Raw genomic sequence first — 27,972 nt, 5'->3', positions numbered from 1 at the left:
CCAACGAAGAGTTACTTCACAAATTTATATGGAAATATATTTCTATAGAAATAAAATTTTGACAAAATTTTATATAGAAATAAAATTTTGAGAAAATTTTCTAATAGAAATAAAATTTCTTGGAAATAAAATTTTCACGAAATTTTCTATAGAAATTTAATTTTGAGAAAATTTTCTAAAAAAAAATTAAATTTTGACGAAATTTTTCATTGAAATAAAATTTTGACGAAATTTTCCATTGAAATAAAATGTTGAGAAAATTTTCTATAGAAATAAAATTTTGACAAACTTTTGTATAGGAATAACATTTGGTAGAATTCTACCAAAAATGGTAGATTTTTATACTGCTTGGTAGATTCATAGAATTCTTGAGGTTTCGGTACATTTTGCAAAATATTCCTCTCCAACGAAGAAGAATTACTTTAAACATTTTTATGGAAATAATTTTCCATAAATAAAATTTTGACAAATATTTCTTAAAAAATAGAGTTTTGACAAATATTTCTATAGGAATAAAATTTTGACAAATATTTCTATAGAAATAAAATTTTGAGAAAATTTTCTATAGAAATAAAATTTTGACAAAATTTTCTAATAGAAATAAAATGTTGAAAAATTTTTCTATTAAAATTTTGACAACATTTTCTATAGAAATAAAATTTTGACAAAATTTTATATATTAGAAATAAAATTTTCTAATAGAAATAAAATTTTGACAAAATTTTATATACAAATAAAATTTTGACAAAATTTTCTATTAAAAATAAAATTTTGATAAATATTTCTATAGAAATAAAATGTTGAAAAAATTTTCTATAGAAATAAAAATTTTTGGAAAATTTTCTATAGAAATAAAAATTTGACAATATTTTCTATAGAACTAAAATTTTGAAAAATATGTCTTTGAAAATAAAATATGGAGAAAATTTTCTATAGAAATAAAATTTTGATAAATATTTCTATAAGAATAAAATTTTGACAAAATTTTCTATAGAAACCAAAATTTTAACAAATATGTCATTGAAAATAAAATTTTGAGAAAATTTTCTATAGAAACAAAACTTTGAAAAATATTTCCTTGAAAATAAAATTTTGACAAATATTTCTTTGGAAATAAAATTTTGAAAAAATTTTCTATAGAAATAAAATTTTGACAAAATTTTCTATAGAAATAAAATTTTGACTAAACTTTCTATAGAAATAAAATTTTGACTAAAATTTCTATAGAAATAAAATTTTGACAAAATTTTCTATAGAAATAAAATTTGGCCAAATTTTTAACAGAAATAAAATTTTGACAAATTTTTTTATAGAAATAACATTTTGATAAATATTTCTATAGGAATAAAATTTTGACAAAATTTTCTATAAAAATAAAATTTTGACAAATATGTCTTTGAAAATAAAATTTTGAGAAAATTGTCTATAAAAACAAAATTTTGACAAATATTTCTTTGAAAATAAAATTTTGACAAATATTTCTTTGGAAATAAAATTTTGAAAAAATTTTCTACAGAAAAAAAATTTTCTATAGAAATAAAATTTTAATAAAAGTCAATAGTTTTTCAAGCTTAAGATCTTCGTTTCCTTTATTTTTTATTTTTAATCCATTATTCCTGATATTTCGCAATTTTCACTGAATTGCTTCTTCAGAGGGTTATTTGATATATGAGACAATGATCACAAAACAATTATTATTCTAATGGAGCATCACTGCTCTCGTCTACTTTATCTATTGCACACTGCAATATTTCTTTGAAAATAAAATTTTGAGAAAATTATCTATACAAATAAAATTTTGACCAAATTTGTTATAGAAATAAAATTTGAGAAAATTTTATATAGAAATAAAATTTTGACAAAATTTTCTGCAAAAATAAAATTTTGACAAAATTTTATTTGGAAATAAATTTCTTTGGAAATAAAATTTTGACAAAATTTTCTATAGAAATAAAATTTTGTCAAAATTTTCTATAGAAATTAAATTTTGACATAATTTTCTATAGAAATAAAATTTTGACAAAATTTTCTATAGAAATAAAACGTTGACACATTTTTCTATAAAAATAAAATTCTGACAAAATTTATTATAGAAATAAAATTTTGACAAAATTTATTATAGAAATAAAATTTTGACAAATATGTCTTTGAAAATAAAATTTTGAGAAAATTTTCTATAAAAACAAAATTTTGACAAATATTTCTTTGGAAATAAAATTTGGACAAAATTTTCTATAGAAATAAAATATTTAGAAAATTTTCTTTAAAAATAAAATTTTGACAAAATTTTCTATAAAAATAAAATTTTGAGAAAATTTTCTATAGAAATAAAATTTTGACAAAATAGAAATACAATTTTGACAAAATTTTCTATAGAAATAAAATGTTGACACATTTTTCTATAAAAATAAAATTCTGACAAAATTTATTATAGAAATAAAATTTTGACAAAATTTATTATAGAAATAAAATTTTGACAAAATTTATTATAGAAATAAAATTTTGACAAAATTTTCTATAGAAATAAAATTTTGACAAAATTTTCTATAGAAATAAAATTTTGACAAATATTTCTATAGAAATAAAATTTTGCAAAATTTTCTATAGAAATAAAATGTTGACAACATTTTCTATAAAAATAAAATTTTGACAAAAAATTTTTCTAGAAATATATTATAGTTCCCTTAAGTGATCACTCCTTTTAGTTACGTTTCGTAACAGGAACTTATAAACTATGGAGTTCTTTCAAGCAGAAACGACCATTAGGTTTACATTGCTCGTGATTTCAATTCTAGGGTTTTCTGAATATTTTGAAATTATAAAATTTTCAAAATTAATAAAAATACTTCAAATTTAAATTTTATCCATCATAAATCACTTGAAAATGTTTTGAATTCAAATGTTTATTCTTATACAATATATAGGACGATTTAGAAATGTTTAGATTTTATTTGGGAAATATCAAAATAAAATTTAATTTCCTTAGATTAGATAATTTTTTTTTATATTATTTGAATAATTATAGAAATTATATCATTATTAGGGAGAATAGTTCCTTCGTATTGCAGGATCATATCAAATCAAAAATATAGCTATACAAATGGGCGACATTTTTTAAGGTTGTTTTTGTTTGTAATAATTTTATGAAATTAATTTTCATTTTAAGTTAAAACCAAATTTTTACCCAAAAAAAAAAAAAAATTAAGAACGAAGACTACGTGTAAGTAAGTAAATAAAATGTGTTTGTTTGTTTTTCTAATAATCTATGAATCAACAAACAAAAAAAAAATTAAGTAATTTTTCTTCTACCAATTTTTTTCGTAATTTTTTCCTTTGAATCTGCATGTTTATAAATTTCTTCTCACAAAAAAAACTTTTTTTTTACACGAAAAAAGCAAAACAAAATCATAAAGCATGGTTATGTTCTATTTTTCAATCACTTCCATTGACTGTATAAATATTTTCTTCAAAATGCATGTTTTTTTCTTCACTAAAAAGCTTTAGCTTAAGTTCACCAATCTTTGAATTCTAGTTGTTATCATCCATCACATCTTTGCTGCCTTACAATAAAAGTGCTTTGCTTATTTTTAGTTTTTAAATTTTAATTTATATAATACAGTAAAGAAAATCCCTATTCTCTATACACTTTCAATTTTAAGTTTCCTTTTTGCTCCACCACGCATTTGTAATAAGACCCACAATTTAAGCCAAAAACAAACAAAAAATATCTACCTATGACTCTTGTGCGCTATTTTAAAACTCTTTCGTCAAAAAAAAAAAAAAAACAAAACGAAACCACAGTATTTTTGCCTCTATTTAAAATCAGCTTTGTAATATATTCAATATTCACCTTTTAACAACAGTAAAGTAATCAAGCTTACTATTATGAGCCTTCGTAATGAGTGAGTGAGTTCGTCCCAGTGAAAGAGTAATTTACCAATTTCAAGAAAATAACCATTTGTTTGATGCTTATTTTTACATATATATTTATCACTATCTCCTTGCCTTCTTGTGTATCTCCTTTTGTAATAAAGTGTAAACCTCTAACTCGTGAATATATTTTTGTGAAAAAAGAAAACATTACAGCAAATATATATGTACCACATTTAATTAACATTGCGCATATCAAAAATTACTAATTCTCACTCTGTCTCCTCACCCCAAAAAAAATTCATTGATTGTATTTTACCAAAAATCAAATCGGTAATATAATCCGACTTTAGAAAAAATCCACCATTTGTACGAAATCGTATAATAAATTTAGCATTTTTGACTCTTACATAAAATTGGTGTTGGTTGCAATAATAATACAAAAAAAAATATGCAAGAAAAAATTAATGTATAAAAATAAAATATTAAAGGTGCTTTTGTGTTGATTTTTATATGAAAATATTAACCCTTAAATGCACAATATCACCGATACCTCCGAAAAAAATATATAATATGCAAAATAGAAAAAAGAGAACATCTGCGAACCATAATTTTTTTTTTCAAAAAAAAAATTATGTTTTTGTGAAAAAATAGTGTTTGTATCTTAAAAAATGCAGTGCTTATTAAAGTAAGTTTTTTTTTACAAGTAAACAATTCGATGCAAGTAGAAAATTGAGAATACAGATATTTTTACACTACACAATTTTTTTTGCAAACATTACTTTCAAATCTGGTAAATATTATTTAACTTCAAATTTCTAGTGTTTTGAATTTTTGGTCAAAACATATTTTTAGAAAAAGCGTTATGATGTTTTAAAGGCAATAAATTTGATTTCATAAAATTCGAACAATATTTTAAGACGTAAGCATTTTTTTCTGGTTGTATCTTAAAAGATACAGTGAGCATTTAAGGGTTAAAAAAAATAATTTTTGAAGGATAATTTCAAAATTGACGATAAAAAATATATTTCGTCTTCAATCATAAAATTAATTGATTAAAATAAATAATTTTCAAATAAAATATTAAAGTTTATTTTGTTAAAATTTAATTAAAAATATTTAAAAAAAAATATTTAAAAAAAATAAATTAAAAATAAAAAATTAAAAAAAGATAAATTCAAATTTGATATTCACGATAAAAATTTGAAATTAATATGCCAGCAAAAAATTTTAAAAAATTTAAAAATTAAAAAAAAAAAAATTAATTAAAAATATTTAAAAAAAAATGTAAAAAAAATAAATTAAAAATAAAAAATTAAAAAAAGATAAATTCAAATTTAATATTCACGATAAAAATTTGAAATAAATATGCCAGCAAAAAATTTTAAAAAATTTAAAAATTTAAAAATAATTCAAATTTGATATTCACGATAAAAATTTGAAATTAATATGCCAGCAAAAAATTTTAAAAAATGTAAAAAAAAAAAAATTCAAAATAAAAAATTAAAAAAGAGATAAATTCAAATTTGATATTCACGATAAAAATTTGAAATTAATATTCCAGCCAAAAAAAATTTTTGGAAGTTCTTCTAAAGGCACAACTTTAAAAGCACTTCTTTATTTTAACTGCACAGGAAGTTCATTTGAGTAAATTTTTTATTTCAAATTGGTTAAAAACAGACCAAGAATTAATAAAATGATACAAATTATTAAAAATTTTGCCGAAAAAAATGTTAAATCCGTTCTAGAAAACTAGCGAGTTTTTGAAAATACTTCATGTCAAGCATTCTGGACAAACGTTAAAATGCATTAAAAATCATAAAAAATTAAAATTTATTTATTTGTCAAAATATTGCAAAATTTCTTAATTCACATCCAAACCTTAAGAAGTGCTGCAAATTCAGTGCAACGGCCACTTTTTGGGCAACGCTTTTTTTGCTGGGATATTACTAAAAATAATAAAAAAATAATTTAGAATTTATCAATCAAATGAATGACAATATATATCGTTTATCGCCATTATTTAAAAAAAATATATACATTTTTTTTTCCAATTAAATATTCAATTAATTCATATTCTTTATGCACAGAAAAAATAAATTTTGGCTTCGGTTAAAAAACCAATCAATTAAAATTTAATCACAGAATTGATATTTGAATCGCCGATGCAAATTTAAAAATAATAATTTTATTTTTATTTTATATAATGTGCTTGATTTTTGATGGAATTAAAATAAATCATGGATTCAAAATATTTTTTTTTTTGCAATTAAATATTCAATTAATTCATATTATTTATGCTTAGAAAAAATAAATTTTGGCTTCAGTCAAAAAAACCAATCAATTAAAATTTAATCACAGAATTGATATTTGAATCGCCGATGCAAATTAAAAAATAATAATTTTATTTTTATTTTATATTTAATGTGCTTGATTTTTGATGGGATTAAAATAATTCATGGATTCAATTAATTTAATATTTTTTATCAAAATTATGGCTTTAGTCAAGGATCCAATTAAGAAAATTTTCTATCACGCGAATGATATGTGAATCACTGATGCCAATTAAAAAAAAATTAATTAATGCAATTAGTTAATATCCTTGATTTTTCGATTTGATTGAAATAAATAAACGCTTCAATTAATTTTTTACTATAAAAAAATTAAAAAATAAATACTTTTCAACCAAAATTGTTATAGGGGGTTGTTCTATAAACCTTACAACCAAAAGATACCAAAGCAATTGTAGGATATACACAGTCTCACACAAGTTTACATACCCCTGAGTTTGTTACCTCTTAACTAAACATGTTTCTTGTTGTTGTTTATAGCCCATATCAAAAAAATCTTCTTGAAAATTAACAAATACTTTGCTTTTCAAATTAATTTACTAAAACCAATGGATATACATGTATATTTTCTAAAATTTTATTATTTAAAGAAAATATAAATTCTTTAACCGTATGTAAACTTGTGTGAGACTGTGTAGTTGAGGATTTTCCACTTGTCCACATTCTCCTCCTGGGTTTAGTCTTTTAATTGCCTATCTTTCCAAAAAAAATTGAGATTTTAATTGCAAAAATATTGATATTTTTCTGTGTATATCGACTAAGAGCTTTGTCACGCTCATTCAATTATAACAAAAAAAAGTCCTTCAATATTTATTATACATTAATTTTTTCGCTAATATTAAAAAAAAAATAAAAAACAAAAGAAAAATGCTAAATAGTGCCCCTGACCAAAAGTCTCACCTCTAACAACTAATTAATTTTGCTCAAAAAATTAAAAAAAAAAAAACTAATACATTAAAATACCACCCTCAAAATATTTACAAGCCTCTCTCTCTCTTTCATAAATTAAAACATAACTAATCAAATAAAATTTTATTATATTCTCTCAATTCACCAACTACAACAAATGCACCAAAAACAAACAGATTGATTTCAATGGCCTATGGACAAATTGGTATGATTCAAGCTGCTGCCGGTTTCTTTGTATACTTTGTCATTATGGCTGAAAATGGTTTCTTGCCATTGACATTGTTCGGTATTCGTAAGATGTGGGATTCCAAGGCTGTCAATGATTTAACCGATTCCTATGGTCAAGAATGGGTAAGTGTACATATATAAGGGATATTTTGTATATGTTGATCTTTAATTTTTTTTTTGTCTAGACTTATCGCGATCGTAAAACATTGGAATATACCTGTCATACCGCTTTCTTCGTATCAATTGTTGTTGTACAATGGGCTGATTTGATTATTTGCAAGACCCGACGAAACTCAATTTTCCAACAGGGCATGAGGAATTGGGCCTTGAACTTTGGTTTGGTATTCGAAACCATTTTGGCTGCCTTCTTGTCATACTGTCCCGGTATGGAGAAGGGTCTTCGTATGTACCCACTCAAGTAAGTATATGTGAAATCTTACGTATGGAAGCCATAATATTAGCAATGCTATGAATAGATTTTTAAAAGACCATTAGAAACCAACACGACGATCTCGAGAACTTGTTTTCGCTAATTCGCTGGAAGAAAACAATCACATGAAATGTAAATAATATATCCCGTTGACCTGACATACATTATAAGAAACCCCCAAAATATATTTTTAGAGGCCATTTTTGATACGACGAACTCGAGAACTCGTTTCGGGTGAAATAGACATTTCCAATTCGGTGCTCCTTTTCGGTGATATTATTCCTCCTGCTCCTTTTCGGTGATACTATTCGGTACATAAAAATATTGCATATTCGCAATAATTCCATTAAGGTTCAAACGATTTCTGTTCAATAAGCTTATCCTCATTCTGTTTAAGGATATCAAAAGAGACTGATTTTTTAAAATTATCGAATCGAAATCGCTCTCAAAATGAGAAGATCAAATATACAGTTGCTATGTAGTGTTTTGTTTCTTCAAATTCGTTTTTTCAAATTTTGAGCGACGAGCGGCACGTATTAACGTCGTTTAATCGGGCTCAAATTTTGGCTATCCCAATATCTGGAAAGGGGATTCGTTTTGTGGGGTTGAGGCGAATGCTTCTAGTGGCACCAGGTCGCGTTTTCGAAGCTAAAGGCTGGCGTAACTCGGTTTGACTCAGAGTTACAACAATTTTGTTCATAACATAAATTTTTAAGGACAAAATAAGCTATCGTTTGTGATATCGTGCGTGTTTTTATTATTTGCCGTTGTCGAGTTATGGCTCAATACGTCAACTTTTTGGCCAAAACATTCGTTTTTTTTTCAAATTTTGAGAGACGAGCGGCACGTGTTAACGTCGTTTAATTGCGCTCAAAATTTGGCTATCCCAATATCTGGAAAGGGGATTCGTTTTGTGGGGTTAATGCGAACAAGATTCCGACATTTTTTTGCCCCATATAAGTTGCGGTGACTCTACTATACACTCCATTGCTCTTGTCTATAGGCCATCAGGAAACTAGCTGTCTAACAAGTATATACGGCCGTAAGTTCGGCCAAGCCGAATCCTATGTACCCTCCACCATGGATTGCATAGAAACTTCTACCAAAGACTGTCATCCATAATCGAATTACTTGGGTTACGGTAACACTTGCCGATGGCAAGGTATCTTAAAACTTCTTAATACTGTCTTCTAAATTGTAAGTTAGTCCATATGGCTCCGTGGTGCAATGGTTAGCATGCCCGCCAAAAAGTTTTTCAGCGGTGGATTATCCCACCTCAGTAATGCTGGTGACATTTCTGAGTGTTTCAAAGCTTCTCTAAGTGGTTTCACTGCAATGTGGAACGACGTTCGGACTCGGCTATAAAAAGGAGGTCCCTTGTCATTGAGCTTAACATGGAATCGGGCAGCACACAGTGATAAGAGAGAAGTTCACCAATGGGGTATCACAATGGACTGAATAGTCTAAGTGAGCCTGATATATTGGGCTGCCACCTAACCTAACCTATCCTAACCTAGTCCATACGGGGTATATATTAAACAAAAAAGGCCGATTAAATACTTATAAATAACATTTTGACAAATTTTTCTATGGAACAATTTTTGTGGGATTGGCGGTCGGCTATATATAACTATAGACCAATATAGACCAATTTTTGCATGGCTGTTAGCGGCCATATACTAGCGTAATGTACCAAATTTCAACTGAATGGGACGAATTTTGCTCCTCCAAGAGGTTCCGGAGGTCAACTCTGGGGATCGATTTATATGCGGGCTATATATAATTATGGACCGAAATGGACCACTTTCGCATGGTTGTTTGATACCTTATACTAACACCATGTACCAAATTTCAAGCGGATCGAATGAATTTTGCTCCTCTAAGAGGCTCCGAAGGTCGAATCTGGGGATCGGTTTATATGGGACCTATACGAGTATATAATTATGGACCGATATAGACCAATTTTTGCACGATTGTTAGGGACCATATACTAACACCATGTACCAAATTTCAACCGGATCGAATGAATTTTGCTCCTCAATGAGGCTCCGTAAGCCAAATCAAGGGGTCGGTTTATATGTGGGCTATAAGTAAAAGTGGTCCGATGTGGCCCATTTGCAATGCCATCCGACCTACATCAATAACAACTACTAATGCCAAGTTACAAGTCGATAGCTTATTTCGTTCGGAAGATAGCGTGATTTCAACAGACGAACGGACGGACATGCTTAGATCGACACAGAATTTCACCACGACCCAGAATATATATACTTTATGGGGTCTTAGAGCAATATTTCGATGTGTTACAAACGGAATACCCACAAAAGGATGGGGGGTATATAAAAATAGTATCAGGTCTGTTGGCTCCACAGGTGACCACACTAAGGACCACATCTCACATTGTCGTGATCATAAGGGATAGGTAACAGACACAGTTCCGAAAGCTATATTCTCCTACCAGTACAGTATTGTACAGGGGGCACACCTCTCACTCATTGAAGAAAAAGATAGACAGCATCCTAGAAATAAGAGATTGGTGCTGTTTCCACTTTAATCGTCTTATTATAAAGTGTGGTCACCTTAAAGTCATTTATTTCGCATTAAGGTCATATTATTTCTATTGAAAGTTTTGTCAAAATTTTTAGTTCTACAGAAAATTTGGCAAAATTTTATTTCTATAGAAAATTTTGTCAACATTTTTAGTTCTATAGAAAATTTTGTCAAAATTTTGTTTCTATAGAAAATTTTGTCATAATTTTATTTCTATAGAAAATTTTGTCAAAATTTTATTTCCATAGAAAATTTTGTCAAAATTTTTAGTTCATTGAAAATTTTCTCAAAACTTTATTTCTATAGAAAATTTTCTCAAAATTTTATTTCTTAGAAAATTTTGTCAAAATGTTTAGTTCTATAGAAAATTTTTTAAAATTTTATTTCTATAGGAAATTTTTTTAATTTTTTTTTTCTATAGACAATTTTGTAAAAATTTTATTTCTATAGAATATTTTGTCAAAATTTTATTTTCATAGAAAATTTTGTCAAAATGTTATTTCATTGGAAATTTTTGTCAAAATTTTATTTCATTGGAAATTTTTTTCAAAATTTTATTTCCATAGAAAATTTTGTTAAAATTTTATTTCTATAGAAAATTTTGTCAAAATTTTATTTCTATAGAAAATATTGTCAAAATTTTATTTCTATAGAAAATTTTGTGAAAATTTTATTTCTATAGAAAATTTTGTGAAAATTTTATTTCTATAGAAAATTTTGTCAAAATGTAATTTCTAAGAAAATTTTGTAAAAATTTTATTTCTATAATAAATTTTTTCAAAATTTTATTTTTATAGAAAATTGTGTCAAAATTGTATTTCTATAGAAAATTTTCTCACAATTTTACTTCTATAGAACATTTTGTCAAAATTTTATTTTCATAGAAAAATTTGTCAAAATTTTATTCCTATAGAAAATGTTGTCAAAATTGTTAGTTATATTTTTTTTAAATTTTATTTCTATAGAAAATATTGTCAAAATTTTTAGTTCTATAAACAATTTTTTAAAATCTTATATCTATAGGAAAATTTTTTAAAATTTTATTTCTATAATAAATTTTGTCAAAATTTTATTTCCATAGACAATTTAGCAAAAATTTTATTTCTATAGAAAATTTTGTCACCATTTTATTTCTATAGAAAATTTTGTCAAAATTTTATTTCTATAGAAATTTTTTGCAAAATTTTATTTCTATAGAAAATTTTGTCAACATTTTATTTCTATAGAAAATTTTGTCAAAATTTTATTTCTATAGAAAATTTTGTCAAAATTTTATTTCTATAGAAAATTTTGTCAAAATTTTATTTCTATAGAAAATTTTGTCAAAATTTTATTTCTATAGAAAATTTTGTCAAAATTTTATTTCTATAGAAAATTTTGTCAAAATTTTATTTCTATAGAAAATTTGGTCAAAGTTTTATATCTATAGAAAATTTTGTCCAAATTGTTCTTAGAAAATTTTTAAACATTTTATTTCTATAGAAAATTTTGTCAAAATGTTTAGTTCTATAGAAAATGTAAAAATTTTATTTCTATAGAAAATTTTGTCAAAATGTTATTTCTATAGAAAATTTTGTCAAAATTTTATTTCTATAGAAAATTTTGTCAAAATTTTATTTCTATAGAAAATTTTGTCAAAATTTTTAGTTCTATAGAAAATTTTCTCAAAATGTACTTTCTATAGAAAATTTTGTCAAAATTTTATTTCTATATAATCCGATAATGAAAACTGAACATTAATAACGGGAATCTCGATATTTTCACAGCACTTAAACTATACACCACAAGTGGTGAACTGCTCCATTTGTTGACGATGCTTTTTCTACAAGAAATACTACATATTTGCCAACATCGAAATAAGATCTTGATTAATTACGATTGGTCGATTACTTGCATTTATAGATATCCCTCATATTAGACCTTCACTTTTTGACAAAATTTCAATTAAAACGAAAATTTGACTTTCAATATCAAAAGTAGGAATTTTCCCCCCTTCGATTGGTAGTAAGAGTTTTAAACCCTCCTTGAAATAATATTTGTGTATAATTTACTTTTTTTCTGTGTACTTATTAATCGTTTCTTTTCCATTTTTTTTCTATTCACAGACTTGTTTGGTGGTTCCCAGCCATTCCATTCATGTTGGCCATCTTCATCTATGATGAAACCAGACGTTTCTACTTGCGTCGCAATCCCGGAGGCTGGTTGGAACAGGAAACCTACTATTAAAGGAAACAACAATATCCAATACAACCACGACCACCACCACCACACCCCCTCCCATTATATATACATATACTTTTTTTGTTATATGGCTGCTTCATCCATTTCTCTATAAAAAAAAAAACCAACAACACAATAAACACTCTCCGCCAACTGTATCCAGCTCTGCTGCCATCCACCAAGAAAACAAAACAAAAAGAAAAACCATCTCCCTGCCCTTTTAAAGAAATCACAAAGCCAGGATGAAAACTTGGATAAAATTCACCAACGAGAAAACTCAACACAGTTACATACACCACCTTCACCACCAATAAAACTACCACCAAAAAAAACAAAGAAGATTCGTTTGTCACCATTTTTAAGGAAAGAAAAAATCAACAGCTTCAAAATCTCCCTACACTGGTCAGCCCGGACCCCCACCATCCTCCTCTGTCCAATAAAACCAGGATCCCCTCTTCAAAGAAAACACAAAAACAACCAAACAACAAAAGTATCCATAAAGAAAGTAAAGGAAACATCGACTCTTTATATGGCGATCGATGTTTTGTGTTATTAAAATTTAAAAATTAAATAAATAATAATAAAAAAAAAAAAACAAAAATTGTGAAGAAAAATCAACCTCCTCCTACCCTTTCTCATTAAGAAATAAGAAAATAAAGTAAAAAACAAAAATCCCTTTTCCTGTACCCCCAGCCCCTTTAAAATAGAGGAAATCGAAGAATGAAAAAAGTTAAGGAGATGATAGAAATTTTTAGAAAAATAAATACAAAAAAAGAGCAAAAAAGCCCATACTGCTATAATTAAAATTAAGATGCAACCAACAACAAATTCAAAACCATCATCAAATACTAGGATGAAATTTTTTTTGAAATGATACAACAACAAAAACTTGAAGTAAATTTAACTACGAATGTTTATGTTTTATTTTTTTTTTGTTTGTTTGTTTTGGAAAAGCAATGTGTAAGAGAGAGAAAGAAAACGAAAGAAAATTGTGTAAGGAAGGATATATAAATGAAAGATCGAAGAAAATAGAAATGGAAAGCCATACGCTTGAAGGATGTTTTGAAGAAGAATAAAATGAAGTAGGAGCATTATTCTTGTATGCCGCCTCTATGTTATAAAACAAAAAACGAAGAAAAACAAAAAAAAAGAAGAAAAAGTAAAAGAATAATAAAGAAAAAAAGTAATTTAAATTAAAACAAAAAAAAACATCTCTTAAAACAAAAACAAATAAAACAACAGGAACTCTAGTTTAAATTAATTATTATGATTATTATTAACTTTAAATTTGTAACTATACATACATACAACAACCACTGCAACAAAAAACTTCAACAACAACAACCAGAACAACAACAACAACAAATGCTATTAATTATTATTATTAATATTTTATTAAATGTTAGTTACGTTTTATTAAAAAAAAAAAAAACAAAACAAATATTGTGTTTTTTGTTTTATAATTAAACAATGATCCTTCCATACACCATAATGAGTCTTAATAATAGAACACTGGCAACTCCAGCAAGCTATTAGCATTTCGAAAGTGTAATAACCTTGAAAATGGCCTATTCAAATAGTAATCACCTAACCACCACCCACTCCCACCCCCCATCCAGCAAACAACATTCGATGCCACAAATTCAGCAACAGCAGAAAGAAAAGCAACAGCTACAACAACAACCACCACCTACAAATCAACCAATCCAACAACATTAATTATTTTAATTATTATTATTTTTTTTTTTTAATTTTAATTATTATTTAATAAAACAAAAAACCAACAAATAAACAAAAGAGAAAGATAATTATTTAAACGATTAAGTAAATTTAAATTATAAACATAAATAAGATTTAAATTAAATGAAATAAAATAATAAAGAAAACAAAAACAAGAGAAAAAACAACAAAAAAAAAACCTAAAAAACCCCTGTAGTAATCAATCCTTTTTCGGTTTTTTCGAAATTCGTTATAGTTTTTGATTTCTTGTTTTTTTCCAAAGATCATATTTTGATTTTTCACTTTTTTCTATTTAGAACACAAAAAAAAATTTCACGAAAATTTTGCCAATTAAAGTCTTAATTGAGTTTTAAAAAAAAATTCAATTAAAAATTTAATTGATTCAACAAATTGTTTAATTGAAACAAAAATCAATCACAAAAATTAATAGTATCAATTAATTTTTGAATTGACTTTCACTTAATTTTTTAATTGATACAATCATTTCTGTGATTGAATTAATTATGATCCAATTAAAACATTAATTGGATCAATTAATTTCGTGATTGAATCAGAAAAATTTTTTTGTGTGAACGAAATGTTAGGTTATTGCCTAATCTAACTTTACAGTGGAAGGTCCTAAAGATTTTGCATAGGTTTTCCTTGGTAGAAAGAGGTTGATAAATTAAAAAAAAAATAATAATAATAATTCTCTATTAGATTGTTTAAGGATTTTGGTATAGAATTGGAAGTACAACCAGGATTTCTTTTAAACCGGGGATATCACAAGTATATCAATTTTAGCACCAGATTTTTTTGCTGTTTCAGCAGTTTTCCTTTGCTTTACTCAGTAGTCTACGAATTTTTTTTAGCAGATTTTCTAGCGTTTCAGTAAAAATTGGACACATATTTTTACCTTTACCTAACACCATAAAAATCGGTAATAGGCTAATAAACAAACGATTAGGAATCAATATGGACCATAATGCTCTATTTATTCTGATTCGAACGATCATTAATCGTGAAGGCACAGACAATTGGAGCTAGTAATTAAGGAACAATTAAAAAAAACGTAAGCGTTTTTTTTTCATCTAAATGTTAATGATCACTACATATTTGAATTAAAATTATTTTCTCTAATAATTCCAGGTGATTTTGGAAAGAGAGAAAAATTAATAAAGAGGCCTCCAAAATTCATTCAAGTGACACTAAAACATAATTTTTGTGGGAATATATATATAAGCGAAGAAGTGAAGAGTGAAGAAATTGGAATGAAGCTAAAAAAAACAGGTACATATAAATACAATATGAAAATATGTATAAAAAAAAAACAAAATTAATATATTTTCAAAATTAAATTCGCTACATGATGGTCTTAGGATGAGATTTTCTATATAAATGACAATGTTTTAGACCTAAAAGAGTAAAACGAGCGAACGAGTTTTACTCAAAACAGGAAAGCAGGAAGAATTGCTTATATGATTTTAATAAATTAACAAAAGTATCAACCTTCGAATTAAACTGGCGCCCAATGGAAGAGAGTAAAATAAAGTTATGAAAATAACACAATTTGCAGAATATTCATATTAGGCTAAATCTGGCTCCCAACGTGAGAGTGTGCAATTCAAGTGCTAACTTCGTAAAATTCTTTAGCAGTAGTAGCTAACCAATCACTTGTGTATGGATTAATCTTATTTCCACACATTAATAAAAGTCTCAATATTAGAATTAAATTGGCGTCCAACAGATGGAAGTATAAAAAAAAGATAAGAGAAATAATTATATTAGGCTAAAAAAAAAAACAAAAATAAGAGAAATAATTATATTAGGCTAAAAAATAAAACAGTCTGGCGCCCAACGTCGGTGTGTCAAAATGTAACTTTGTGAAATTCGTTACCAGTAATAGCTAACCAATCTTTTGTGTTTTGAATAATAGGATATTTAGCCTAGGATTGAAATAGCAGCCAAATTTTATACATCGGTGGAATAAACTCATTTCGAGGAACTGGCACCCAACACTGGTAGACAAAATGTCACCATCCCATTTAGTTGAAAATATGGCACCTACAAATTGTTCTATTTATATGCCGGTTTCCGTATTGTCTGCTAATACTTACATGGGAAACCAGGTCCCAAAAATTTGTCACAAGAGAATAAATATTGTCTCGAAAGCAGATAAAATAATCTTTAAAAATTAAAACGAAAAAAAAAACGGGCACCCAGCGATTAATATCTGAGATAGAAATTGCCTTTTAACTCTGAACATTCTCGGGGAATAGAACTCTAGCATATAGGAGAATAGAATAGGATCACAAACTCTTCTCTAGACGATGGGTATCTATATTGAATGATCAAGATCCCAAGCAGTGATTTCCTATAGAAGAAACTGGCGACCAACGCATGATACAACTGGTAAATGCTGTTATTGAACTTTTATGTTTACCCATTTTGTGAATATACAAAACAATCTATTCTAGAAATTGACTTTTAACTCTGAACATTCTCGGGGAATAGAACTCTAGGATATAGGAGAACAGAATAGAATCACAAACTCTTCTCTAGATGATGGCAATTACAGTTCACAAGCAGTGGTTTACTATAGAAGAAATTGGCGCCCAACTTATGATACAACGGGCAAATGCTGTTATTGAACTTTTATGTTTACCCATTTCCCATTTTGTGAATATACAAAACAATCTATTCTGTAATTGCCTTTTAACTCTGAACATTCCCGGAGCATATAGAAGAATATAATAGGATCACAAACTCTTCTTTAGATGATGGCAATCTACAAGATCAAGATCCCAAGCAGTGATTTCCTATAGAAGAAACTGGCGCCCAACACATGATGCAACCAGTAAACACTAATTGAAATTTGGTGTTTACCCATTTAATGCATATAGAAAAAATTCTATTCTAGAAAATACCTTTTAACTCTAAACATTCCCTGAGAATAGGGCTGTAGCATAAAGGAGAATATAATAGAACAATCTCTTCTCTAGATGATGGGAATCTACTCTGTTTGAGTGGAAGTCCAAGCAATGGCTTCTTATACAAGAAACTGGCGCCCAACTCATGACGCAACTAGTAAACGATGTTATTAAAATTTTATGTGGCAATATACCTGAAATTTATCCAAGAACCTAGCTACATATGGGATAAAAACTAGGGCGATATATGGGACAAAAATAGTTTTTAAACTGGCGCCCAACATATTTTAATGGGTCTTTCAAGGAAAGACTATCTCTTATTCGGTATATAAATAAGTTACTAAGACCCAAAAATGAGCAATTTCATTATCTGCAAGTCTCTCACTAGAATACATAAAATAAATAACTCATTTTAGATAAGGGTTTCTATAGAAACCCATCATCCCATCATCTAGAGAGAATATAATAGAACAATCTCTTCTCTAGATGATGGGAATCTACTCTGTTGGAGTGGAAGTCCAAGCAATGGTTTCTTATACAAGAAACTGGCGCCCAACTCATGACGCAACTAGTAAACGATGTTATTAAAATTTTATGTGGCAATATACCTGAATTTTATCCAAGAACCTAGCCATATATGGGATAAAACCTAGGGCTATATATGGGATACAAATAGTTTTTAAACTGGCGCCCAACATATTTTAATGGGTCTTTCAAGGAAACACTATCTCTTATTCGGTATATAAATAAGTTACTAGGACCCAAAAATGAGCAAATTCATTATCTGCAAGTCTCTCACTAGAATAAATAAAATAAATAACTCATTTTAGATAAAGGTTTCTATTATGCAGTAAACTGGCGCCCAACCTTATACTTATAAGCCACGTTTTACATAACGTAGACCACAGAGGACAATATAAATGGAATTATCTTACTCAAGATACTGAAGGTTAATGTATAATGGTACTAATGATATTTACCATAATGAGATAAAATAAAAATTAGGCCTAACAAATCCTTGTAGATTTGACCCTTTCACCCAATAAACTGGCGCCCAACTTGTAATCCCAATAGTGAATGAAGCCAGGAGGTGACGGATAATATAAAAATAACCCATGAACTACTACCCACAATGGCTTTTTAATTTAGCCTAGGGCGACGATGAATCTTGTAATCTACAAACTGGCGCCCAACTTCTAATAATGAAATAATATCTCATTTATAATGGAATAAAGTAAAACTATAACAAAAGTCTTTGAGTATTTGTGCTGATTAAAAATGTTTTAGGCAAATACTTAAAAAAAAATATAAAAACTGGCACCCAACTTTTAATAATGAAATAATTTCTCATTTATAGTGGTATAAAGTAAAACTTTTACAAAAGTCTTTGTGTATTTTTGCTGATTAAAAATATTTTAGGCAAATACTTAAAAAAATAAAAACTGGCGCCCAACTTTTAATAATGAAATAAAAACTCATTTAAAATGGTATAAAGTAAAACTATAACAAAAGTCTTTGAGTATTTGTGCTGATTAAAAATGTTTTAGGCAAATACTTAAAAAAAACTGGCGCCCAACTTTTAATAATAAAATAATATCTCATTTATAATGGTATAAAGTAAAACTTTTACAAAAGTCTTTGAGTATTTGTGCTGATTAAAAATGTTTTAGGCAAATACTTAAAAAAAATAAAAACTGGCGCCCAACTTTTAATAATTCTCATTTATAATGATATAAAGTAAAACTTTTACAAAATTCTTTGAGTATTTGTGCTGATTAAAAATGTTTTAGGCAAATACGTAAAAAAAACTGGCGCCCAACTTTTAATAATAAAATAATATCTCATTTATAATGGTATAAAGTAAAACTTTTACAAAAGTCTTTGAGTATTTGTGCTGATTAAAAATGTTTTAGGCAAATACTTAAAAAAAAAATAAAAACTGGCGCCCAAATTTTAATAATGAAATAAAAACTCATTTATAATGGAGTAAAGTAAAACTATAACAAAAGTCTTTGAGTATTTGTGCTGATTAAAAATATTTTAGGCAAATACTTAAAAAAAAAATAATAAAAAGTGGCGCCCAACTTTAACAAAAGTCCTTGAGTATTTGTGCTGATTAAAAATATTTTAGGCAAATACTTAAAAATAAAAAAAAAAAAATAAAACTATTTCTATTTGGACATTTCATGGCTCAAACCCAATGGAAAGTGAAAAAATGTGGCAACTACGATTTTTTTTTAACAAATTCAAATTCAAAAAAATTAACGCTTTAGCGTGTTACAAAAAGTTTTCTTCTAGCCAAGAAAACAATTTTTTTCATAAAATAGAAATCTACTTCAAAAAGCTTGACAAGTCCGATTTATAGATAAATAAGGTAAAACATAAATATTCAATATATAAATTATAGTATTTAAGAAACAAACAAAAAAAAACATTAAATATATATGAACGTATAGTTAAACACACAAAAACACACACTCCTTATGGAGCTTTAGGATCCCTATGGAAAATAAATTAGCTTAAGGGTATCCTATAATAAAAAAAAATTATAATTTTTGATTTAAATGCGACAAATACAGAAATAAAAGATAAAATATTCAAATTAAAATCAATTGATTTGAATATAAAGCCCTCCAACAACAACAACTACTATAACAAGGGTCTAATAAATAACTATTGATATTAGGTATAGAATGAAACTTTAAAATAAAGCATAACAATAACAACAAGAAATAAATAAATATATAACCAAAATATATAGAAAATATTTTTAAATATTAGAAATTTGCAAAAATAAAAAACAATAACTTAAAAAGTTTTCAAAATATTAACCAAAACTATTGATATATCTAGGTTAAGACGTTAATATGGAATGTTTAACAAGGAAATTTATTTGGGGAAAAAAACTATAAGACCTATTAAATGAAACAGTCAGATTCAATGCATAGAGAAGAAATGTGGTTAAGCTAAATTTTGGTATCCTTAAAATGCTTAAGCTTTAACCACCGTATTTGGAAATGTTAGAGAGTTAATAGAGTAGGTAAGCCAGTAATGACAACACCATTGATATGGGTAATATCTAAAACATAACTCAATGGGGAATACTTAAAGCCAGTTTGCTGTATATTTCAGCCAAAAGTGATGCCAAGTATATCAACAAGAGCATTTATGGTAAAGAAATAATTTTATTATTTCATTTATTTTTCCTTTTCATAGAAGATGGGGATTTCAGCTGTGCAAAAAGGCCAGTATATTTATTCATTTCTAGTATTTTAGATTTTTTTTTTATACAAAAGTGATGCCAAATTTGGAAATGACAGATTTTTCCAATGAGTGGCAATCATTTTAGGTATAAAAATTCGAAAAATTTTCAATGAAATTAGTATCATTGACATAGACAGTTTGGAAATATTTCTGGTATAATTCTTACAAACAAATGCTGCCAAGTTGTTTGCTAATATTTTTAGTGATTGGATGCAATATGTTGTCAGTTAGTTTTTTTTTGGGTGAAACAATAATATTAAATATTAAAACAAACCCTCTTTATTAAATATAAATTTTGGAGGGAATATTTCGGTAACGAAAAATGCTACCAAGTTTATATATTAATCACCATTTTTATGATACACCGTTAAAAGAAAACTAATTAACTAAGCCGAATGTAATGCTGTTGCACGCTAATTATGAACTTAAATAATCTTCATTTAAATCTAACCAGAAAAAAAATATTTTCAATTCACGGACAATTTAAATGAAAATCACCGCAATTCTATGAAAATTGTTAAAAAAGTAAAAAAAATTGTCGTAATAAATAAATAATAAATTTAATAATAAAGTAAAATAGCAAAATTAAACTTAAAAAAAATTAATTTTGTTGCTTGTGAGTGTGTTTTACGAAACAATGCTGCCAAGTTCCTACATAATTCTATTTTGAGAAAGTAACAAAAATAATAAAGCTTTCTCGTTATCCCAAATATTAAAAGCAACATTTAGGAGTTTTTCAAAATAAACCAAAATACAAAATTAAAAAAAATATTGAGAAAAAATAACATTTCATATATACATATTGCTAGGGCAGCATTTATCTTAACAATGAATATTGCCAGGGTAGCATTTTTTTTATTTTTTATGTTACCAATGAATTTCGAATTGACAATTCAAGTTGATAAATCAAGCCCCTAGTCCGTACAAATCCTTTTAGGAATTCAGGGGACTTAAGATCTAAAATTGGTGATATTTGCAAGGAAAAATGCTGCATAGTTTGTAGAACTAATCTAGTTTCCGATTTACTCTTAGACGAGAAGAAATGATAATAATAAGAGGTTAACATACAGCTTTGTGGACCTTATTCTATGGCCTGTGCTGTGTTCATACATTCTTAAAGCATACACTGAGGCTGCTAGGAGAATATTCTAATTATAAAAATAATGCCAATTTTATTCTCATATAAGTGTATTTAAATATTACCCATTGATATGATGATGATAACTAAACTCATAATAAAATCAAATTCTTACTGGCATTCTAAGCTGATGAGATCAAAGCTTAGAGATTTTTTTAATCAGGAAAATGTTGCCAAGTTTGTGAAGCGTAAACTCAGAAAAGGCAGTATTGTTTATAGTATTTGAAGTTATAAACATCTAAATATGTTTAGCAGATTTTTGTTATAAAAAAATGCTGTCACAACTTTAGAAATGGGGAGAAGACAGAATTTCAGATTTTTATTCATAATAAATGGAAAAAATTTGAAATATCTATGTTGGAAAGTTTTTGTATGCGGAAAAAATGCTACCAAGTTTTTTGGATTTTTTTTTGAGTAAGGCAGCATTTTAGAGGTTTGTAGTGAATAAATACATTTATTTACTAAATATGAGCAGACAAAACATTTAGGAAAAAGCGGGGATGCTACCAAGTTTGTTGGATTTTTTTTTGAGTAAGGCAACATTTTAGAGGTTTGTAGTGAATAAATACATTTATTAACTGAATATGAGCAGACAAAAAATTTAAGAAAAAGCGGGGATTTATTTTTTCTTAGCAATATATACCAAATATGGTTAAACCACATACTATTATCAATAAAAAAAAAAATAAAACGGTTTTTAAGAAAAAAAAAACAAAAGCAGAAAATATTTCTTCTATAGTAATTTAATATTAAAACATTTTAAAACAGTTCAATATCTGTCACCAGAGTTATTATTGTTGATTTAGTAAGAAAATACATATATAAATAAATATATAAATTTATGCAATTAGTTACAAAAAAAATGTTTAATGTTATTAAAGCTCTTCACCAGAGTTACAAATTGAAACTAAATATAATATGTTTAAAAAACAAACAATAAAATTAAAAATGATTTCCACACATTAGAATGAACAACAAATCAGCTGGGCCAAATAACATCATGGGACCAGCATAATATTAATTATTATTATTTAATTAAGTTTAATATTTAAGAGTTACAAAAAACATATAAACAAACAACAATTAGATGTCATAGAAAAAAAATTAAATGTATTAGAAAATTCTGTTTTGAAATACAAAGCAATATAAACAATATCATAAAAAAAGATATCAAGAACCATTATTAAAGGCTTCAAAGATTCCTAGAAAAAACGTTTCTTGAGGAATTGTTTTTTTTTCCAAAGCCTTTTTGTAAAACCTACAATTTATTATAATTTTTAAAATAATTATGTTTACAATGGAACTGATTGGATTGACAGAATATAACTAGAGATATCCATACTGTTTTCCTTTTCCCAAAACGGAAGGGAATATAGGTGGATCTATAAATTTTTTCGAGGTATTGGATAACAAGGCATAATTGTATCTACAATCCTAAACAATTTTCTATAAGAATAACATCAGTATTTTCCTGAAAAAAAAACTTTGGGAAATATATAAAATTTTTTTATAAACCCAATACGATTCAGTACAGAATCGGTTTTTAATTAACTAATAAAAACTTTAGCTTTGAAGGCTTTTTTCTGTACTGATATATTATGGAATTTAATAATGGATAAAAGCTGTAAGAAAAAACAAAATTATACAGCAGAGATAGAAAAAATATTTAATATATTAAAAAAGCGGTACATGTTACATACATCATGAAATATTTATAAAACAACATATTAAAATTTGTTATAACCATAAGAAGAAGCAAGCAAATATCAGTTGGTGAAGTAGATTTCTAAAATTCGCATTATAAAAAAAATGCTGCCAAGTTGAGTGGTAACTTGTGTTAGAAATGATTGAGTCGTTGTAGTAGACTAACGTAAGCGTAATCTTTACAAATCAAAATCAATTATCTTTGGGTCACCATTGGTGAAAAAATGCAATTCCATGAAATTTGTATGCCCCACGTTGGGCGCCATTGTACAAAATAGAAAGTTTGGGGTTATAAGGTAGGAGACCAAACTCCTTGATCCAATATATTTCCAATGTGGTTTTCTTATGGTCTCAGTGTCGTTGACTTATATTTTCAAGATGGCTGCACTGGCAGTTTTATAAATAAGCTGAATTTTTAATGTATAAGAGACATTATACGCATTGGATGCCACATTTACCTACAAATCAACAGAAATTTGTATTGACATTGGACGCCAATAGTGAAAGTCTTACAAAAAAGAACATATTCTTATATTCACCTAAACAAAATTTTTAATAAATTAATAAGAATCCCCTACATGAAGTCATAGACTACAACTATCGAAGGCGACAATTTCACAAATCAAAACTTCAGGAAGAAATTCCTTTCAAGTGGGCTATATTTTCTGACTACAAATACATCAAATCAATCAATGTGCATAGTATTGCCAAAGCTACGTTGGGCGCCAATTTTGGAAATCATATAAAAACTCCCAGGAATTATAGTCACCATCATATTTTAGTATCACACAAACTGATATTTAAATTTTCCATGGAAATAATTTTTCCTTCACGTTGGGTGCCACTTATACAAACTTTTCGTATAATCACTATTTTCGAAAATGAAAGGAATGATTTCCCACTGAAAACTTACATGAATTATAGTAATCGTCGTATTATTGTTATAAAACGAAATAATAATAAAATTTTCTATGGAAATAATTTTCCTCCAGGTTGGGCGCCACTAAGCCAACTTCGAAAATAAATCTTCAGTTTCGAAAATAAAAGGAAGGATTACCAATTGGAAATCATATAATCGTATTAATGTTATCAAACAAAAAGATACCTAAATTTTCTATCGAAATAATTTTCCTCAACGTTGGGCGCCACTTTTCCAACCACATATGGTTTCGAAAATAAAAAGGATTGTCAATTGAATATCACATGGAAACTCCTAGAACTACAGTCACGGTCGTATTATTATTGTCAAACAAAAGGATTTATAATTTTACCCATGGAAATAATATTCCTCCACTTTGGGTGCAACTTCTCTAACATTTTTCCATGCATATAAGGCAAAATGTCATAGTAGATTCGGCCGTCCATAAAAATCTAAACAACATTAGCTACATTTTTGGCATTCAATATCACGGTACTTTAACATTGCGATATAAATAATTTTGCTCTACGTTGGCCGCCACTTAACCAACGTTTTCGTATAACCTCCACTTTCGAAAATAAATGGAAGGGTGGCCAATCAGAAACCATATACAAACTCCCATGAATTAAAGACATCGTCGGGTTATTATTATCAAACAAAAAGATGGAAATAATTTTCCTCCACGTTGGGCACCACTTTTCCAACCACATATAATTTCGCAAATAAAAGGAAGGATTACCAATTGGATATTATATGAAAACTCCTACGAACTACAGTCACGGTTGTATTATTATTGTCAAGCAAAAGGATACATATTTTTTTCCATGGAAATAATATTCCTCCACGTTGGGTGCCACTTCTCTAACATTTGCATATAAGGCAAAATATCGTAGTAGATTCGGCCGTCAATAAAAATCTAAACAACATTAGCTAAATTTTTGCATTCAATATGACGGTATTTTATCATTGCGATATAAATAATTTTGCTTTACGTTGGCCGCCACTTAACCAACCTTTTCGTATAACCTCCACTTTCGACAATAAAAGGAAGGGTGGACAATCGGAAACCATATTCAAACTCCCATGAATTAAAGACATCGTCGGGTTATTATTATTAAAACAAAAAGATGCCTAAATTGTCTATGGAAATAATTTTTCTCCACGTTGGGCGCCACTTTTCCAACCACATATAATTTCGCAAATAAAAGGAAGGATTACCAATTGGATATTATATGAAAACTTCATGTACTTTAACATTATGATATAAATACTTTTGCTCTACGTTGGGCGCCACTTAACTAACCGTTTCGTATAACCTCCACTTTCGAAAATAAATGGAAGGGTGACCAATCGAAAACCTTATACAAACTCCCATGAATTAAAGTAATCGTCGCGTTATTATTATCAAAACAAAAAGATGCCTAACTTTTCTATGGAAATAAATTTCCTCTACGTCGGGCGCCACTTTCCAACCAAATATAATTTCGCAAATAAAAGGAAGGTTTACCAATTGGATATTATATGAAAACTCCCACGAACTACAATCACGATCGTATTATTATTGTCAAACAAAAGCATATACGATTTTTCCATGGAAATAATATTCCTCCAAGTTGGGTGCCACTTCTCTAACATTTTCATATAAGGCAAAAGACCGTTGGCCGCCAATAAAAATCTAAACAATATTAGCTACATTTTTGGCAATCATTATGACGGTACTTTAACATTACGATATAAATAATTTTGCTCTACCTGGGCCGCCACTTAACCAAACTTTTCGTATAACCTCCACTTTCGAAAATAAAAGGAAGGGTGGCCAATCGGAAACCATATACAAATTCCCATGAATTAAAGACATCGTCGCGTTATTATTAAATTTAAATTAAATTAAAATTTAAATTTTCTATGGAAATAATTTTCCTCCAAGTTGGGCGCCACTTTTCCAACCACATATAATTTCGCAAATAAAAGGAAGGATTACCAATTGGATATTATATGAAAACTCCTACGAACTATAGTCACGGTCGTATTATTATTGTCAAACAAAAGGATATACGATTTTTCCATGGAAATAATATTCCTACACGTTGGGTGCCACTTCTCTAACATTTTCATATAAGGCAAAAGACCGTTGGCCGCCAATAAAAATCTAAACAATATTAGCTACATTTTTGGCAATCAATATGACGGTACTTTAATGAAAGTTAGTAAGTTTTTTTTTATGAATTAATGTCCATAATATAACATTAGGTCATATAATAAATTTTGCTAAACGAATCGGGCGCCATATTAGCTAAATTTTTAGCAATCAATATAGTCAGTACTTAACGCAAATAAATTTAGAATAACTATAAAATTAAGCCACATAACAAATCTTACTACACGAATCGGGCGCCAGTTTTTACAAAACAAATCAAGGGCGCATTTCTTCTATGTGGTCGTTTTTGGCATTAAGTTGAGTCCTACTATTAGAACAGAACCTATAAAATACCATCCAAATGTTTATAGTTTTAGAGTAGTTTAATTGAACTACTTACATATAAAGGTCTACACAGAAGAAAAAAATTCATTAAATTTGAGCTAAAGAAGTTTTTCCATTGAAATAACGAAAAATTTCCATTAATACAATGAAAATGTTCTTTAATAGCATGAAATGTTTCGCTAATGAATATAAAATTAATTTTCATTATATTTATGAAAAATTTTTGATAGCTCAATTTAATGACAATTTTCATTTATATTACGAACCTCTACTATAAGTGTACTACGCCAATTTGTATGCGCCACTTTGTACCACGATGCATCTGAGACTTGTTAACAATATCCGATTATAAAAATCAATTTGGAGGCTCTAATACAAAACACTCCACGTTGGGCGCCATTTAGATTTAGGATCATAACACTTGCTTTTATAACATTTTTGCCTTTTCTCGTTTTATGCCAATATTTCTATAGTTTTTTTTAACAATTAATTGATTATATCCAGCGATTATTTTAATTGATTACTACAGTAGTTCTGAGCAGTGTTTTGTTTATCGTGTGTATTTTTACAAATTAAAAAAAAAAATCTACTAACATAGAGGTTCAATTTTAATTCTTTAGAATACATCTATTTTGTTTTTTTATTTACAATAAAATAATTTTTATATTTTTTTTATTTGTTTGTTTGTTGTATTAATTAACAACAAAAATATGCATCCTTGTGGCCGAAAATAATTTTTTGAATATTTGTAAAGTAGGAATCTTTTGTTGTTCTTTTCTCCCCTCAGCTAAAGTAAAGTAAAAGTATTTTGTAGTATCGAATTGAAATACAAATACGAATGTGTATGAAAAGAATAACTTGGTAATAAATACAAAATCTAACTGAATTTGAAAAGTAAACTAACAAAAACAACAACAAGGAAGGAAAAATATTTAAAATTTTGTTTCTTTTGGCAAATATGGGAGGGAAGGGTAAGTATATGATTTATGGGAATTTAAATTTAAATTGGAGCACAATTCTTTTTTTATTCCTTAAGAATTGCACACATTAATTTAATTTAGGGTACTTGGTTCTGCACTGAAAGAAATTCCAAAGATTTTTTCCATGCCTGTTCTGAATCTCACCGCACAGCACACGTTCTTCACACCTCTCAAAATGTTAGTTGTTATGACTGACACGTGAGAAAACTCATTGGAATTTCTGATCGAAATATGTAAATAGCAGATAAAACAAGTAAGGAAAGTCTAAAGTCGGGCGG

At 27.2% G+C, this 27,972-nt stretch overlaps 1 protein-coding gene across 8 annotated transcripts in view; it reads left to right on the top strand.

Annotated features, from left to right (window-relative positions):
* Atpalpha (sodium/potassium-transporting ATPase subunit alpha) overlaps window positions 1–27,652 on the top strand; it is a 206,153-nt gene extending 178,501 nt beyond the window's left edge. For all 8 annotated transcript variants that reach the window (XM_075292203.1, XM_075292205.1, XM_075292204.1 and 5 more), the window contains 3 exons: window positions 7,307–7,481; window positions 7,544–7,776; window positions 12,444–27,652. In XM_075292203.1, coding sequence (XP_075148318.1) covers window positions 7,307–7,481; window positions 7,544–7,776; window positions 12,444–12,564 — 529 coding nt within the window. In that variant the 3' untranslated portion in view covers window positions 12,565–27,652. The remainder of the gene's footprint in view (window positions 1–7,306; window positions 7,482–7,543; window positions 7,777–12,443) is intronic.
* The last annotated feature ends 320 nt before the right edge of the window (window positions 27,653–27,972 follow it).

This window comes from Haematobia irritans, chromosome 1, assembly GCF_050003625.1.
Source record: "Haematobia irritans isolate KBUSLIRL chromosome 1, ASM5000362v1, whole genome shotgun sequence".
Classification (NCBI taxonomy): domain Eukaryota; kingdom Metazoa; phylum Arthropoda; class Insecta; order Diptera; family Muscidae; genus Haematobia; species Haematobia irritans.
Note: the sequence above shows the minus strand (reverse complement) of the source record. Positions and strands in the feature narration are given on the sequence as shown.